The sequence below is a fragment of the Chiloscyllium plagiosum genome, unplaced genomic scaffold (genome assembly GCF_037043375.1).
Source record: "Chiloscyllium plagiosum isolate Xiang-an unplaced genomic scaffold, Cpla_swu_hap1 HiC_scaffold_17, whole genome shotgun sequence".
NCBI classification, from domain to species: Eukaryota; Metazoa; Chordata; class Chondrichthyes; order Orectolobiformes; family Hemiscylliidae; genus Chiloscyllium; species Chiloscyllium plagiosum.
Window position 1 is genome coordinate 68,419,456 of NW_028270155.1, and position 17,846 is coordinate 68,437,301.

The 17,846-nt window shown below is 39.4% G+C and overlaps 1 protein-coding gene across 2 annotated transcripts in view; it reads right to left on the reverse strand.

Moving 5' to 3' along the window:
* The window catches only part of amfra (autocrine motility factor receptor a), a 76,600-nt gene that overhangs the window by 19,489 nt on the left and 39,265 nt on the right, over positions 1-17,846 (reverse strand). Inside the window, exons 7-12 of one of the 2 annotated variants that reach the window (XM_043707302.2) lie at positions 15,573-15,706; positions 14,117-14,227; positions 7,350-7,540; positions 4,144-4,247; positions 2,977-3,111; positions 2,802-2,885 (exon numbers count right to left, since the gene is read on the reverse strand). In XM_043707302.2, the coding sequence (XP_043563237.1) occupies positions 2,802-2,885; positions 2,977-3,111; positions 4,144-4,247; positions 7,350-7,540; positions 14,117-14,227; positions 15,573-15,706 (759 nt within the window). The remainder of the gene's footprint in view (positions 1-2,801; positions 2,886-2,976; positions 3,112-4,143; positions 4,248-7,349; positions 7,541-14,116; positions 14,228-15,572; positions 15,707-17,846) is intronic. The other variant, XM_043707303.2, reaches the window with a different exon arrangement.

Sequence of the window (17,846 nt, forward strand, 5' to 3'; positions counted from 1 at the left end):
ATCCGTTAATATTCTTCCATGTTTTTGCTTAGTGTAGCATCATCCACAAATTTGGAAATATTACATTTGATTCTCAAAATCCAATTCATTGATACGTACTGTGAACAGCTGGGGCCCCCAATTTCTGATATTTGTGGTTCCCCCCTACTAACCCCAGCCTGTCAACTCAAGAATGGTCCTTTTTTTTTTAAACTCAGTTTTATGTCTGTTAGTCCATTCTTAATCTGTGACATTACATTACCCCCATCCCCACATGTAACTAATCTCCTTTGGGGGACTTTATCAAAAGCATTCTGAAAATCCATATACATCCATCAACTCTTTATCAATATTGTTAGTAACATCCTCAAAAAAAAAACTCCCAACAAGTCTATCAAACACTATCTCATTTGCAAATCCATGCTGATTACTCCCAGATTATCCACCTTATCCACCCAAGTGTCCATCAAATAGTTCCTTTATAACAGATTTCCACTTTTAAGATGCTGCTTCAAACTGCTTTTGGCCATTAGTCCAGTATTGTCCGATTTGTAGATTGATGCCAAAAATTTTGACCTTTCTCACTCCTGTAATCATATTTTAGTACAACATACTTTCTCTGAACTGGCATCTTATGAACTGGTGCTCTTGATAAATTGGTAAAAGTTATGTCCCTCAAATACCATAAAATTTATTATATTATTCTATCCTATTATTTTAGTTCTTTTAATGTACCTCAATGTAAATATACTTCTTGTTCAATCAAATAGTCACACGAAATATAAAGTTGATTTAATTGAGTCAATTTCTCCTCAAATGCCATGATCTAATGCCATGTCCAAGTAGCCAGTTGAGGGTACAAGTGAGAAGTTCTCTGCTGTTATGTATTATTTAAAGCAACATTGCATTAAGTAATTTTTGCTGTTAAAAAAAGCATAAGTCATGTGTTTACCTCCTGTATTAAGTTTCTATTACTGTGTGTTTTTACATTTTTTTTAATGTGGACTTCTTGATTATCTTGAGCATTTGATCAATCAGCACATTCCTGGTCCCCTAAGTATTGGATAATGAGGTTTTCTCAACTTTAGAAATGCTGTAATCAAATACAATTTGCTGCTGTTATTAATAAAAACATGATCCGACAGGCATATCCTAGTCATCAATCATAGCAGAAAGAGTTCAAAACTGGACTAATTTGCGCCTCAAAGGAGAGTGAGCATAAAAAAAATGCAGTGGAAGACCATATGGGCTCACGGAGTTTGTATATACAAGACATGCAAGGTTACAACTTAAAAATAATTAGAATTTTTTGGCACTTAAATTGTGCAATTTTAATTAAAAAGGTGGAAAACAAAATTAAATGGAAACTATTTAATAACCAATTAAAAAAACATTCATCCGAACAGCATCGTCTGACTGAGTCTTCAATTTCCATGAACTAAAGTAGCATACTTTGAAAAAGAAAACTAGAACAATGAATAATTGTTCATTTAACATGCACTTCAGGTTTGTTTTAAAGTCTTACATTATCAACAAGCAAAAAATAAAGTTCCAGCAGATGTTCCATCAAAACTTTGAAACAGCAAATACGAAAAGGTAAAATATGAGCTACGTATTTTTTAAACTTGTAATCACAGTTTGGATTAAACAAGCCACAAGGTTATCTATAATGCCTGATCGCAAGAAAGCCTAACTTCAACAACGTCTGTGGTGTTACGAAATTTTCATAAACCTGTTCAAAATTTGTACTTTTGGTTCCACTTTGTCTTCACGAACGTTGGCTACCTGTTGCAAGTAACTGTGGGTTGGTATACCATTATACAGAGCTGTTAAAAGCTGACGATTTGGTTTTCCATATAGGTAGAGCGTCATGTGGGCTGACATTAGTGGATGAAAATGTTCCATACACTGCAAATGCCAATTTTAATACCTTTTGTCACATTAAACTGATGAATTACATTAATTCAGACAATGCTCACGCAACACAATTAGGCAAAGTAGAAAGAAGAATGAGATAAATAATTCAGATTTCTTGTGAATGTACAACTAGATTTCCCTCTCTGATGGAGAACTAAACAGACCAACTGACAGAGAGAAATGCATGAAGTAAAGATGCAGCTCAAACACATTAGATGCTGCTTCATAAGGGGGGGCTTTGGGGCTAATGGGCTGCTCAGACTTGGCAACTCTGAATGTAAAACACTGCAGATCCTGAATAGTTAAGATAAGTTCAGCTGTACATCAAAGCTGCCTGACCACAGCAACTTGCAATTAAAACAAAGTACTCCAGTTTATTTTTTCCCCAAGTTTTTCTTCAGTGTTATAAACATTAAGGGCTTCACAACATAATGCCGCCAAAGCTAAAAACTGTAAAAGACAAAAAGACAGTGTGAAGTAACATGGAACTTAGTTTTTAAAGGCCGGTAGATTGCAGGAGACAAACACTGCCTGGAATCTTTGACTTCCATGTGACTATCGCTTTTGATGCAAATGTGGGATTTACAAGAACTAATTTCATAACTATTATGGAACTATTAGGAAATGGTCAAGAAGGATCAGTCTCAGAAAAGAATGCATTACAGAGTCTCAATTTCAGCACAATGTGAGAAGAGGACGGAGGAACATAGTATGAGATAACATTTGAAATTCTGAAAAAAAACACTAATCACGAGAGTATCAATAAAAAAGTGATCAAGGCCTCACCAATTAACAACCACTTTTACTATGTCCAGTTTTGCAAGGGTTGCTGAAAGAGGTGTCTCCTACAGACAGCAATGTTCCAAGTCTTGGATAACCAAACTATATCACCGAATATAATTTACCTGCTCTTCACTGTTTGAATCACCTGGATGGTCATCATTGTCTTCCACGGCAGGACCATTCAATGTTGGTCTACTTTCTTGGCGCTGTTGAAATGCATTAAAGGGGGCAGGGAGATGAATAATGGATATCAAATGTACTTAAATAATACAAATTGCAAACAAAAAGAACACTAACCTGCTGGGGAAAGGGGACCTGAATTCTTCCTTCCAGTATGTTATCAGTGGTGATTTCTATGGAACGTGTTAGCTGTAGGTCCTGGAGGACCAGATGATATGGAACCTGGGGAAACATCTCTTGGATCTGATGAGCCTGTCGGTAGTTATGGTACAATAATTACATTGAGAAATGCTCCCATAACTGTACATCAACCTTTCATCCACTGAATCTATTAGCCCAAATTAATACATAATGAAGATAATATTTGAGTGGCACTTTTCTATTTAAATAATTGTAGCATGAATTTTCAATTCATAATGCAGCAGGAATTTCGAGAATTAATGAAGCCTGTGGGAAAGGAATCAAATCACAAGGCATTCAATAAAGACAGATCAAAATAGGTCATATTTGACAATTTTAGGACCAATTAATCTCTATCCCATCTCACCAGTCCTATTCAGGAAACATACCACCATGCAGTGCTCAACAGAATACCACAGCAAGACAGTCACCAAGCTGACACATTTAGTTCCATTATTTAAAAACTCTCCATATAAACACAGACCTCACTGCCCCAATTTAGGGGTTCAGCATAAAATATATGATCCAAGATTGGCTCATTCAGTAGCTCTATAGTTTAGATGAAGCAAATGGTTGACTGGGAAACACCATTATGTATACCAACATCTTGTGTTAATAATTTAGAAATAGGTCAATTAAGCATACCTCATGCCTCACAATATTTTTAACAATCATACCCTGCAACAAGATTATAATCCCATTGATTATATTTATTTGATGTAGAAGTGGAAAAGACAGGAAAAAAAACCACAATGGCAATCAAGGTATAACACCCCAATCAGCTAAGATTGGTAACAACAAAAGGCAGATCACCTGCTCCCAGGACTTTTCTATGTTGTCGTGTCACCAGCTTAGCTCCAGTTTAAAGTTGTTTCATGCCGAGATGAAGATGACAGACTTCCCCAGAATGGGATCAGAAACTCACATTGAGCCAGAATAGCAATAAACCCATTGCTTACATCTCTATTGTATGCAAGTTATGCCTACAGCAATCTGCTGTATGTTACTACAACTTTTTGTGATTCCAGGATCATTACTGATTTGTTTGAGGAAATAAATGTAATTTTACATTGAATGTATAAAGTATTCTCCAGTTTGACTTACCATAGCATTCAACTGAGAATTGTTCACCTGCGCAATGCCAAGAATATTCGTTGTGTGCATTACTTCCACTGAGAAACTAGGCAGCCAACTGGCAATCCGAGATCCTGTAACATATCAAATGCAAACATCAGGAAATCAAATTCATGATAATGCAACAAGCAATGTTAGAAGGAATCACAGGCCAATGTGTTTTATGGATGTCGGTTTGCTCGCTAAGCTGGAAGGCTCATTTCCAGATGTTTCATAGAACATAGAACATAGAACAATACAGCACAGAACAAGCCCTTCGGCCCACGATGTTGTGCCGAACATTCGTCCTAGCTTAAGCACCCATCCATGTACCTATCCAATTGCCGCTTAAAGGTCACCAAAGATTCTGACTCTACCACTCCCACAGGCAACGCAATCCCTGCCCCCACCACTCTCTGGGTAAAGAACCCACCCCTGACATCTCCCCTATACCTTCCACCCTTCACCTTAAATTTATGTCCCCTTGTAACACTCTGTTGTACCCGGGGAAAAAGTTTTGTCACCCTACTAGGTAACATCTTCAGTGGGCCTCAGGTGAAGCCCCGTTTTATTTGAATTTCCAAAAGATATTAAATAATGTCTCCTATAAAGGCTTAAGACAAAGCTCATAATTTTGAGTGATAGATTATTATGGAGAGAGGGGATTAGCGAATGAATAGGAAACAATCAGGTTAAATGGATAATTTTCATGATGGCAAACTGTAACTAGGTGTGCCACAGCGATCAGGGCTGGCATCTTAATTACTTAATTTTTTTTTATTAATGACCTGGATAAAGGGACAGTTGCATCAGCATTATATTTGACAAAACGGGGGAAAGCAAACTGTGAGGATACAAGGAGTCGGCAAAGGTACATAAATTGAAAAAGTGAACTCATTCACTTTGGCATCAAAAATTGAAAAGCAGTATATTATTTTAAATGGAGTAAGATTGCACAACAGCAGAACACCTAGATCTTAGCACAGTAATACATGGATCCCAAAGCTAGGATACAGGTAAAGCAAATATTTGGGAAGGGAGAATGAACATAAAAGTAGGCAAAGTCTTGCAACAAACTTTACAAGGCATTGGTGAGACTGCATCTGGAATACCATGCATCATTTTGGTCTCCTTAATTAAGGAGGGATGTATTTGTATGGGAAGCAGTTCAGAAGGTTCACTAGACTGATTTCCAATATAAAGAGATTATCTGATTATCTTGTGAAGAAAGGTTAATCAAGTTTGGCCCAGAATCATTTGGAGTTGAAAAAATTGATAGGTTCTCTTATTGAAGCAAGCTTCGGAGGGTAATAGACAAAATAGATGATAATGACCCATCGTCTCTTGTTGGGGAAATCTAGAAATGTAAGGCACAGCTGAGAAGGAATCTCCCATTTAAAACCAAGATAAGGGGTTAATTCTTCTCAGTAGTTAACCTTTGACATTCTGTGACAGAGCAAGGAAAACTGGGTCAATAATATATTTGAGGATGAATTGACAAATGAGTTCATAAGTAAGGTTTTTGATCATCAAGACAGTTAACAGTAGTGGGGCACAGGCAGGAAAGAGACTTTAGGGCCACAAATCAGAAGACCCAAAGGCAGCACAGACTTAAAGAGACATAGTCATTCAGTCCATTATGATCATATTAACTTTTATGCAGATAATGCCCGTTAATTTTGCTTGCATCACACAGGAGATAAACAGGAACTAACTTCAGGTTATTGCGATACAAGATTCATGTTGGAGAATACTGAATAATTAACAGCATTTCTTTCCAAAGCTAGCATTTTCATTCCAGCAAGAGTGATAGTGATTTTATTTTGGTCATGGGGTGGGAAATTCCCTGGCATGACCAGCACTTATTGTCCACTCTGACTGCTTGCAGAATGGTGCCAATGGGCATCCATCTTGAACTGTTACACTACACATAGTGTATGAGTAAAGTTGTTAGGGAGGGAGTTTCAAGATTTTGACCCAGACAGTGAAAGAATGGTTCCAAATCAGGATGCTGTATAACTTGCACTTTTGTTCTTTTGGATGGTAGAGGTTGGAAGGTGCAAATAAAAAAGCCTGTGAATTGTTGCATCCCATTTTTGTTTACTGTGTAAAATGCTAAGACTGTAATTAATTGGCCGAATGAGTAAATGCTTCAGGATGGTAGATGGGACAGTGATCCAGTGGCACACTTGGTCTTGGATCGTATCAGTCCTTTTGAATACTTTGGGAGCTGTATAAGTTCAAGCAAGTCAAGAGAATTCCATTGCACTTGTATATTATGTTTTCTAGATTTTGGGGGGGGGGGGGGGGGGGGGGGGGGGAGGAGGAGGAGCAGTGCCTGTCAGGAGACTAGGTGCTTCCCATAGAATTCAAAGCCTCCGACCCACCCATACCAGCACAGTATATATAAGGCAGTCTAGTTCAGTTTCTGAATATGTATAGAGGAACTTCTATTATCTGGCATTTGATTTTCCGAATACAATATCAGGTTATCCAGCCAGATCGCAATGCCCTGATGGGAGGCTAAGCTACGTTAACTGGCATTTCATTATCCAGAATTTGATTAACCAAACAAAATAGTCCTGCCAGTGTCCTTCAGATAATTGAGATTCCTCTGTGAAGAATATCAAAGATGCAGAAGGAAACATAATTCACTGCACTTATGAACTCAGCTGACGTAGCTATCTTACAACTGTTATTGCTGGTAGCTGACCATGTTAAGTCAGCGTACCAGCCCTGCATTATTGACAACAATTTTTCCAAACACTTGACCTAATCACATTTTACCTTCAATAATCCTCTGCATAATTCAGACATGGTCCCACTCCTTGCCAAGGTTCTACCAATTCTCGACATTACTTGGCAATTCCAGAAAAATAAACATAAGCAGTCTCATCGACAACACATTCCATTTTTCTTCATACATGGAATTTCCAACACCTCACAAAGTCTTGAAATCCTGTTCCAGTTCATTCTCTCCAAATTGGTTAATACCTCATGCACCAACGATTTAATCCCAAAGATATACCACACTTCTTTTAAGATTAATTTTCTGTCGTTATTACTTTGAGAATGAAACATTGCACCAATCTCCTAAATTATGATGTGTAAACTGATACTTTGAAGCTGTTTGAGATTAAATAAAAGATTGTGTTTCAAAGGTTTTGTAGGTGCTTATTAAATGTGAGCAATCTTACCATCAAAATGGAAGAAATGGTTGTGATGGTTCAGATGGGGCCTTCCCTCAACACCTGGCACAGGTCCAATATTCTCATCAAGGTTGTCTCGCTGTCGAGGGGCTCCGGCATGATTGTCTTCATTAATGTTCAGTGACATTCTGCACGTGGGACAAGAAGTGTCTTGCTCCAGCCAGGAACGCAGACAGGAGCTAATGATGCAACCAAAGATGAACAAAGCCAGTTGGTATTTAAAAACCCTACAAAGGATATAATACTACTAACCAAGTGTGGAAGTTAGTGAGTTGACTTATTGTTGATACCAAAGTTTAAAAGATGGAACACAGTCATAAATTCATTAAGATGTGTGTTACATTAAATGTACAATGTTGAATGGTCTTGTGTACTTTATATTAATGGAAATAGGTTTTTATTTTGCAACAGCAAAAGAGTAGCGTCTGTCTTATTCAGGTTCATTCCTCTAGCCCTTTTACAAAACTGGCATCCATCTGTGTTTCGATCCTGTGTCTCCTGTTCCACTGCTCTGAAATTACAAAGCTTAATACTCTTGGAACTTCTTTTTCCTCAAGCAGCCAAGGTTTATGACCTTAAACTAATTTCTTAATCTAATGTAGTTAATTTAATCTATCATTATCATAACACACAATAGAGTCACAGAATCATACAGCAAAGAAACAGTCCCTTCAATCCAACTAGTCCATGCCAAACACAATCCCAAACTAAAATTGTTCCACCTGCCTGTCCCTGGATCAAATCCCTCCAAACTTTTCCTACGTATCTATCTATCCAAATGTCTTTTAAACAGTGTAATTATACCCACATCCACCACTTCCTCAAGAAATTCATTCAACACAGGAACCACGCACTGTGTAAAAAATTTGCCCCTTTTTTTCTTAAAATCTCTCTTACCTTAAAGATGTGCTCATTAGTCTTGAAATACCACATCCTAGGGAAAAGACAACTACCATTAACTCTATCTATACCTCTCATTATTTTATAAACTTCTATCAGGTCACCTCTCAATCTCCTATGCTCCAGTGAAAAAAGTCCCAGCCTCTCTCTATAACTCAAACCTTCATACCCAGCAACATCCTGGTAAATCCCTTCTAAACCCTCTCCAGCTTGATAATGTCCGTACTACATCTGGGTAACCAGAACTGGACACAGTATTCCAGAAGGGATGTCACCAATGTCCTGTACAGCCTCAGCATGATTTCCCAACTCTCATATTTAAAAGGACTGAGCAATGAAGGCAAGTGTGCCAAACACCTTTTTACACACCCTGTCTACATGTGAAGTAGATAAGCAGGAGGGTGGAAGAACACAGCAAGCCAGGCAGCATCAGGTGGTGGAGAAACCAACATTTTGGGTCTAACCTTTCTTCAGGAATAGAGGTGGAGGTAGGAGGAGTTGCAGCTAAAGGCTGGGGGAGGGCGGATTTGGGTGGGAAGAGCAGCAGCATAGATGGGTATGACGTGATTGGTCGATGGGAGCAACAAATCCGGTTGGTAGCTAAAGGAAGGCTTAGTAGGTGGAATGGAAGGGACGAGGCAAGGCTGGAAAGGGAGTCGGGGGATATTTGAAATTTGGGCAGCTGTAGGCTGCCCAAGCGGAAGCTAAGATGTTGTTCCTCCAATGTGTGGTCTGATTCACTGCAACATTGGACAAGGTGGAGGATGGACATGTCAGAGGGTGTGGGAAAGGGAATTGAAATGGATGATGATTAGGTCCTTACAAAAGTTGTTGGTGAAGTCACTGAACTGCTCCAGTTCAGCCTGGGTGCAGAATGCAGCACTGCTGCAGTCATTAATGTAGTGGCAGAAGAGTTGGCGAACAGTATATGTGTATGTACTGAAGAGGGACGGTTCAGAGTTACTGACAAAGAGGCAGGTGTAGCTAGGACCCATGGCCACCCCCTGGATTTGGAGGAAACAGAAACAATTGAAGAAAAAGTTATCGAGGGCGAGGCCTAATTCAGCAAGGAGGGGCAGGTATTGGTTGAGGGGGTAAAAAAACTGAAGGCTTGCAGGCCGTCATTGTGGATTATGGACTTGCATAAGGACTGCAAATTCATAGTGAAGATGAAGTGCTGGGAGCCAGGGAACTGGAAGTTTCCGAAGAGGTAGAGGTCATGGTTTGCGTCCTGGATGTGGATGGGAAGTGCCTGGACCAACGAGAAGAGAACAGAGTCAAGGTAGGAAGAAACGTGTTTGATGGAGCAAGAGCATGCAGAGATGATGAGTTGGCCGGGGTAGTTGGGCTTGTGGATCTTGGGAAGCAGGTAGAACCGGGCAGTGCAGGGCTGGGGGACCATGAGGTTGGAGGCAGTGAGATCATGGACAGTGTGGTAACAGTGTCCTATTAGCCATGGTGGAACATAGTCAAGAGGGAGGTAGGATGTACTATCGGAGAACTGGCATTCAGCCTCTGCAACATACAAGCTTGTACTCCAGACTACCACAGTTACGCCTTTGTCAGCAGGTTTGATGGTGAATAGATCACTGCACATTTGGAGGTGGTGAGGTTGGAGTGGATGAAGGAATTGGACAAATCAAGGCAGTTGATGCAATGGCAATCAGCAATAGAGGGGTCCAGGGCTGGTAAAAAGCTACGAGGGACATTCAAGAGGAAGAGCAATGTTAGAGGCAGGAGAAGGGGTCCTCAGAGTGGTTGGGAGTCTTTATTGGGAGGAGGCAAGGAGGTGGAGGTGGCAGAAGAAGAGCTTCACATCATGGCAGGCATGGAACTGGTTGGAGGTGGGGGAAGGAGGTGGAGAGGCATGAACATGAGCCCTTTACAGAGGACAGACTATTCAGTCTCAGAGTTCAAGGTCAATGGGGATGGTGATTATGTGGCAGAGCTCAAGGGTGGGGGTTTGGTGGGGCTGTCTTGAGGATGCTAAAAAGGAGGGGGTGGAAGGGCGATGGGTGAGGGTTGGACAATGATGTGGTGGTGGGGTGGGGAGAGTAGTTATGGAGGGGGGAGAATGGGGTGGGTGACAGGACCGTAGGGGAGATGATGCAAGAGGAGGGGGGCTATGATGTATTGTGGGGGTGGACAGATAAGGGAGTGAGGTATGCTGGTTCACTGCAGGTAGGCAGCAGGACCCAGGAGTGACACTGGGAATAGCACTCGTGTTTTGATTGGAGAGTGGGTGGAGTCATGAATAGAGGCAGAAGTTGCAGGAAAGTCGAGGCAGCTCCCAGTCCTTTTGTTGACGGAATCCAGGGCAGTGTTTTAGGAGTTGTCCAGAGCAGAGACGGAGGTTGAAGGGAGTTTCTGTGTTTCTGGTTGATGATGCTGGAGGCCTAGCTATTGGACTGGAACCAAAACCAAACTTCAAAGAATTATGTACTTACACCCCTAGGTCCCTCTGACCGACAACACTACCCAAGGCCCTACAATTAACTGTATAAAAGCCTTACCCTTGTTTGTTACACCAAATTGCAATACCTCACATTTATCCAGATTGAATGCCATCTGCCATTTTTCAGCTTGTTGATCCATTTGATCAAGAGCCTTCTCTCATCTGAGAAAGCCTTCTTCACTGTCTACAAAGCCATCAATTTTGGTGTCATCTGCAAACTTACTAACGATGCCTTCTATATTCTCATCCAAATCATTTATATAAATGACAAAAGAGGACCAATCCTTGTGGAACACCACTGGTCACAGGCCACCAGCCTGAAAAATAACCCTCCAGTATTACTGTCTCCTGCCAATTATGTATCCAATTGGCAAGCTCACCCTGAATCGCATGTGGCCTTACTTTACTAATTAGTCTACCAGGCAGAACCTTGTCAAAGACTTTACTAAAGTCCATGTCAAAAGCCTCTAAAATCCAAGTAAACACTGCCAATCTTTTTGGTAACTTCCTCAAAAACTCAATCATGTTTGAGAGACAATTTTCCTTGCACAAAACCATGCTGACTATCCCTATTCAAGTTTTGCCTCTCTAAATGCCCATAAATCCTTTCTTTCATAATCATCTCCAAAAATCTATCCACAACTGAAGTCACAGGTCTTTAGTTCCCCAGTTTCTCCTTACAACCCTTCTTAAACGAAGGTACAACATTCGCCACCCTCCAGTCATCAGGCACCCCACCTGCAGTTATAGATTATGCAAATATTTCTGTAAGGGGTCTCTCAATGTCCTTCATGTTCCACAATTTCCTGGGATACATAGATAAGGTGCCGGAGGTTTATATCCTCTAACAACTCCCGAACTTCCTCTTCCGTAATGTGAACTGTTTTCAAAACATTAAAGTTTATTTCTCTGCATTCTCGAGACTATTTCTTTCTCCACAGTAAAAACGGACATGAAATATTCGTTTAGTATCTCTCCCATCTCCTAGCGTTCAACAAAGATGACTTATTTGATCTTTAAGAGGCCTTACCCTCTCTCTAGTTACTCTCTTGCTCTTAATTTATTTGTAGAATCTCTTTGGTTCATCCTCAATCTTATCTGCTAATAAGATAAGATATCCCCTCTTTGCTATCCTGATTTCTTTCTTAAGAATGTCCCTACACTCTTCATATTGATGAAGAGATTCAATTGAACCAAGTTATCCATATGTAAAATAAGATCCTCTTTTATTTGTGACTAGAACCTCAATATTCAGATTCATCCATTATTCCTTAATCTTATCAGCCTTACCCTTCACCTCTTAATAGAAAAGTAATGCCTCTGAACTATCACACTCTTGAATGCCTGCGAACTGTCTACTCCAATCAATTTCTGAAAGTTTTTGTTTCATACCATGAAACTTTGCCTTTCTCAATTAAAACTTTACTGTTTATAGAAGGTTTATGTTTATTTTCCATAACCATGTTATAACTGATAGAATTATCATTACTAGACGCAAAGTGCTCCTTCACTTTACTTTTTCAGTCACCTGCCCTGTGGTATTACTCAAAAGGTGGTCTAGTTTTGCTCCTTCTCCTCGTAGGAGCATCCACATACCAGTAAAGAATTTTTTCTTGAGCACATTTGACAAATTCTTCACCAACCAGGCCTTTAACAGTATAGTAGGCCCAGTCAGTGTTTGGAAAATTAAAAGTCCCCCATTATTGCAACCTTATTATGCTTACCTTATCAGAGATCTCCCTACATATTTGTTTCTCAATTTCCCTCTTACTATTGGTCAGGGGGCTATAAGCACAATCCCATTAGTGATCTTTCCTTTCCTATTTCTAACTTCTACCCATTTACTTTCACTGGATGATTTTTCACAAACAAACAAACAAACAAACAAACAAACAAACAATCTCCCTAGCTACAGCAGATAGCTATTCCTTAAATCAAAAACACTACCTCCCACCCCTTATTTGAGTTTGGCATTGGGAGTAACCCAGAAATTACTACATTTAAAGATTCTGTTTTTCAATCTTCTACCTAACTTCTTAAATTCACTGTACTGCTTTAATCTTTTCTCTGAAAAGTTTCATTCCTACCAATATGTACAATAATTTCTGGCTTCTCAATCTCACCCTTAACAATACGTTTGAAATGTTTAGAGAAGTTCTTAGTCCTGGCACCAGGAAAGCAACAAAACATCCAAAATTTATGCTCACTGTCACAGAATCTCCTATCTATGTCCCTGATAGGACAGTCCCCTATAACAATAATTCTATTAAATCTTGTCAAATGCTGTCTAACATAAGAATTATTCCAAGTGTCCAATAACTGACCGCCCTTTCCATTATCCTTAGAGAGACCATCACCATCTGCACTTCCAAAAACTGAATATCTATTTGATAGAGGAATAGCCACCGGAGACTTTGAACTATCTTCTTACTTTTCCAGACAGCCATCCATCTGACTGATTCTGCTGTGTAATCAGTTTTCTAAATCTACTAGCCACCTCATTCTGTACCTCATATGGCCTTAATAACATTAAGCCTGAGGAAGGAACTTTCAACAACACCACATACATAAAATAAACTTTCATTATCTCAAGAAAATAATGTTAAAATGGAAAACATTAAAAATGTATAAAACATGTAAAACTTATAAAAATCAAACACTTAGCTGATGAACTGAATTTAAAAAGACTCATCAATAAATTCCTCAAAGAGGAAACCTTTTCTAGAGCTGAACATGTGTAGGCTGCTGAAACGAGCAGTTTGCATATATACATGATCTAGAAATATTCTCCAAAGTTGCATATTTGTGCTGCAAATCCCAGCCAGGTATGAGAATGAATTACCTAGTTGTGAAACCCAAATCAAGCTCATAAACCTAATGTATCAATAATCATGAGGCCAAAATCCCTTTACTGCCTTGTAACCGGTCTGAAATTTATTGTAAAATATACAAACAAAATTCTCTCCTTTGAATATGATTCCAGTCAGATTATTGTGCCAAAGTAAAAAAAAATTGCTACATTTAGGATGATTTCAATTATTGGGCAGTTTACAGTGTCAATCAGCAATAATTAAAATGAACACAGATAAACAGTGTATCCCCTGCAAGGTTGGTCAGAGCTTCCATACTGAAGGATACTGAAGACTGATGATGCGGGAGGTTGAGGAAACACAATGAGCACAGATCTAGCAGCAGCAAAAAGGCCTATTTCTTGGGTTAACTGCATGTGGATTAGAGATGGGGAAAGGGAGGGCCACACGAGCAAGGGAAATATATCTGCATGAAATGGATGAAAAATGAATTATTGAACAAAGAAAAATTTAGAGATCATACTTTCCAACACTTTCTCACATTTGCCTAGCCCAATCTATTGGCAATTGTAAAACAATGGATAACATACTTATGAAAGAGATGTCCACATGGGAGTTTGCGTGCAGATTGCATGGAGTCCCAACAGATTGCACAATCATCATTGTTAGAAGCCAATTCTTCAGGAGTGGCAGCTGCAAATCTGTTAAAAGAGTTAATCCACAGAATTAGGACTATAAATCCTAGTTGGTCTGACAGCATAATGTCCCACAGCACTTGTCACATTGATTTTTAAAACGTTCAATTAACTGGACAAATTTTCTACATTAAAAATAGTAATCATGTCAGCTCCTCAGCCATATAGATTCAAATCGCCTACAGCCCTACAAACATGCAATAAAAGTCATTACTGTTCAGAAAGTTTATCAGGTTAGTCAACAAGTTTACTCAGATTAACCTAAAATAGTATACTGTTTCACTATAACAATATAAATGCAATCCTCTCTTGGATCTCAAAGTTGAGAATCTGCTTTCAAAGTCAGAATCATGGTAAAGCATAGATAAAGTGCAAACTAAAATACAATACATGGCCCAAATACAGACTTTAGTACACAATAAACTGAAAACATAAAAAGTTATTTGAATTTATGTCAAATAATCATTAGGTGCTTAATTAATTGAACTTATTACACTTTCTCACCAATTGCAATAAACATCAGAAACTGTGCTGCAGACAGTGGAATCAGTCAGACACAACATATTTAAGACAACTGTGTATACTGTATTTTACAAAAGATAATACTGTTGGGGGTAAAAGTGCATCACACCTTCCCTACTACATATGGGAACTGATGCTCCTTTCCCAGCTATGCACATAGACTATTAGCCATCTTCCCAACCATGTGTCTCACACTAAAGAAATGAAACAGCTTAGATTTCAAATATCATTGCCATATATTTTGTTTCCTTTTGATTTTGTACATCTACAACATTTTGGAATGAATTCTCAGTCATTTTAAGGAGAAATTAATTTTCTTGCTTCTGTCATGCCCAATTACATGCTGGTAAAAATAAGCACTGTACTAATTCATTCCCACTGAATCCAAACTGCAGTCAAATATGTAACAAAAGTAAAACCTGAATTGATGATGTCAGCCTGCCACAGAAATTCATTATTTCTATGCCCTAGAAAGAAAATGGCAGATACATAGGTACAGTATCATTCCTAAGTTCTGCAAACCACATATCGTTCTGACCACTCCTTAGCCAAAGTGGCAATCAAGGCCTAACTATTGCCTTAAGATTAGTAATAGTCGGGTGCAGGTTGCAGAATTCATGGTAACCATGTCTGCAAACATACAGGTTAAGAAACTTAAACAGATGTCAAATATTTGCAGGTAAAATGTTAGCATGTACCATATAATCACCAATATGCCAGTGGTTTGTTTGTTAGTGAAATTAATACGTTCTAAATCAATTTGTTAATGATTTCCCTTGCTATTAATTTTAGCACTCGAAACAAGATGTATTCCATACGTAATATTCACCTTGCCTCCATATTGCCCACCACACGTAAGTAGTTCTTGTGACGCTTTAGCCTGCGCTGCATTTCATGGAAAAGATATCGAAGTTGCATGAATATTACCAGGCTCGCCATTGACAACCATATATTTCCAAACAGCTGGGAGGAGAAAAGGTAACATTACAAAATGTCATCCTGACAGTCCAAGCTTACACACAAGACATTGCAAATAACTTTTATCTGCAAACCAAAAAAAATGGAAATGCTGATTTGACCCACAGCATTTCAAATAAAATTAAAACAGCTTAATGTTTCTCTGATACACCAAGGAATCTGACAGTCTGCAAATTCTCACCTACTAATTTGAAAAACACATTTAGGACTACTGTGGAATCAGAAATCAACTGATAATCACATGGAGGCTTACAAAATAGTCACACTCAGCAGATCTATAACTTATTTAATGGAAATCCATTTTCAATTGACGCAATGATATTTACAATAGATTATTAACACACTCACAGAAGTCCTATTGCCTCCTCTTTAATACTTTTGTATTCATGCAATTCAGCAGGGACAAGTTCAAACATGTCATGCAAAGGCTACATTTCTCCACCAAGAGAATTAGCTATGCAGAGTGATCTTCAACGTATAAAGTCATAGAGACGTACACCACAGAAAGAGACCCTTCGGTGCAACTCGTCCATGCCAACCACATATCCCATTCTAATCTAGTCCCACTTGGCAGCACCTGGCCCATATCCCTCCAAACCCTTCCGATTCATATACCCATCCTTTTAAATGTTGTAATTGTCCTGGTCTCCACCACCTCCTCAGGCAGTTCATTCCATATACGTACCACACTCTGCGTGAAAAGGTTGCCCCTTAGGTGTCTCATATCTTTCCCCTCTCACCCTAAACCTATGCCCTCTAGTTGTGGACTCCCCCACTCCAGGGAAAAGACTTGGTCTATTTATCCGACCCATGTCCCTCCTGTTTTTATAAACCTCTGAGGTCACCCCTCAGCCTCTGACGCGTACGCAACCCCCCCTTCCGAGGGAAAACAACCCTAGCCTATTCAACCTCTCCCTATAGCGAAAGGCCTCCAACCTTGGCAACATCCTTGTAAATTTTTTCTGAACCCTTTCAAGTTTCACAACATCTTTCTGATAGGAAGACGACCAGAATTGCACGCAATATTCCAACAGTGGCCTAACCAATGTCCTGTACAGCCACAACATGACCTCCCAACTCCTGTACTCAATACTCTGACCAATAAAGGAAAGCATACCAATCACCTTCTTCACTATCCTATCTACCTGCGACTTCACTTTCAAGGAGCTATGAACCTGCACTCCAAGGTCTCTGTTCAGCAACACTCCCTCGGACCTTACCATTAAGTGGATTAGTCCTGCTAAGATTTGCTTTCCCAAAATGCAGCACCTTGCATTTATCTAAATTAAACTCCATCTGCCACTTCCCATTGGCCCATCTAATCAAGATCCTGTTGTAATCCGAGGTAGCCCTTACACTATCCACTACACCTCCAATTTTGGTACCATCAGCAAACTTACTAACTATACCTCTTACGCTCACATCCAAATCACTTATATAAAATTAAAAGCGGTGGACTCAGCACCAATCCTCCAGTCTGAAAAACAACCCTCCACCACCACCTTCGGTCTCCTACCTTTCAGCCAGTTCTGTATCCAAATGGCTAGTTCTCCCTGTATTCCACGAGACCGAACCTTACTAATCAGTCTCCCATGGGGAACCTTGTCGAATGCCTTACTGAAGTCCATAAAGATCACATCTACTGCCCTGCACTCATCAATCCTCTTTATTACTTCTTCAAAATATGATTTCCCAAGCACAAAACCACGTTGACTACCCCTAATCTGTCTTAACATCATGAGTAACCATTCATGCAACTATAGGCCCTCTTTTCAAACAACTGTAAATAGCATCAACTTGCAGGCAAATACTCTTCCTGAATGTGTGTTCTCCTGGATGTCCAACATGAGTCCTGACTACCAAAATTTCTTGATATCTGGGCTAATGGTGACATTTGGGAGACATGCTATACATCATTTTTCGATCACCAGGCTACGTGGGTATTTCTTTCTTTACTCATGTCATTAAGTTCTTGAGTAGTGATTTGAAATCCAACCACAGCCTCACAAATAGTACATGAAAGGACAAAGAATCAAGTTTAACTCAACCAGCATAATGTGTGGTGCAAATGCAATTTCCACTGTCTTGACCAGTGTGCAATTCAAATTGCGTAACTTTAAAGAAA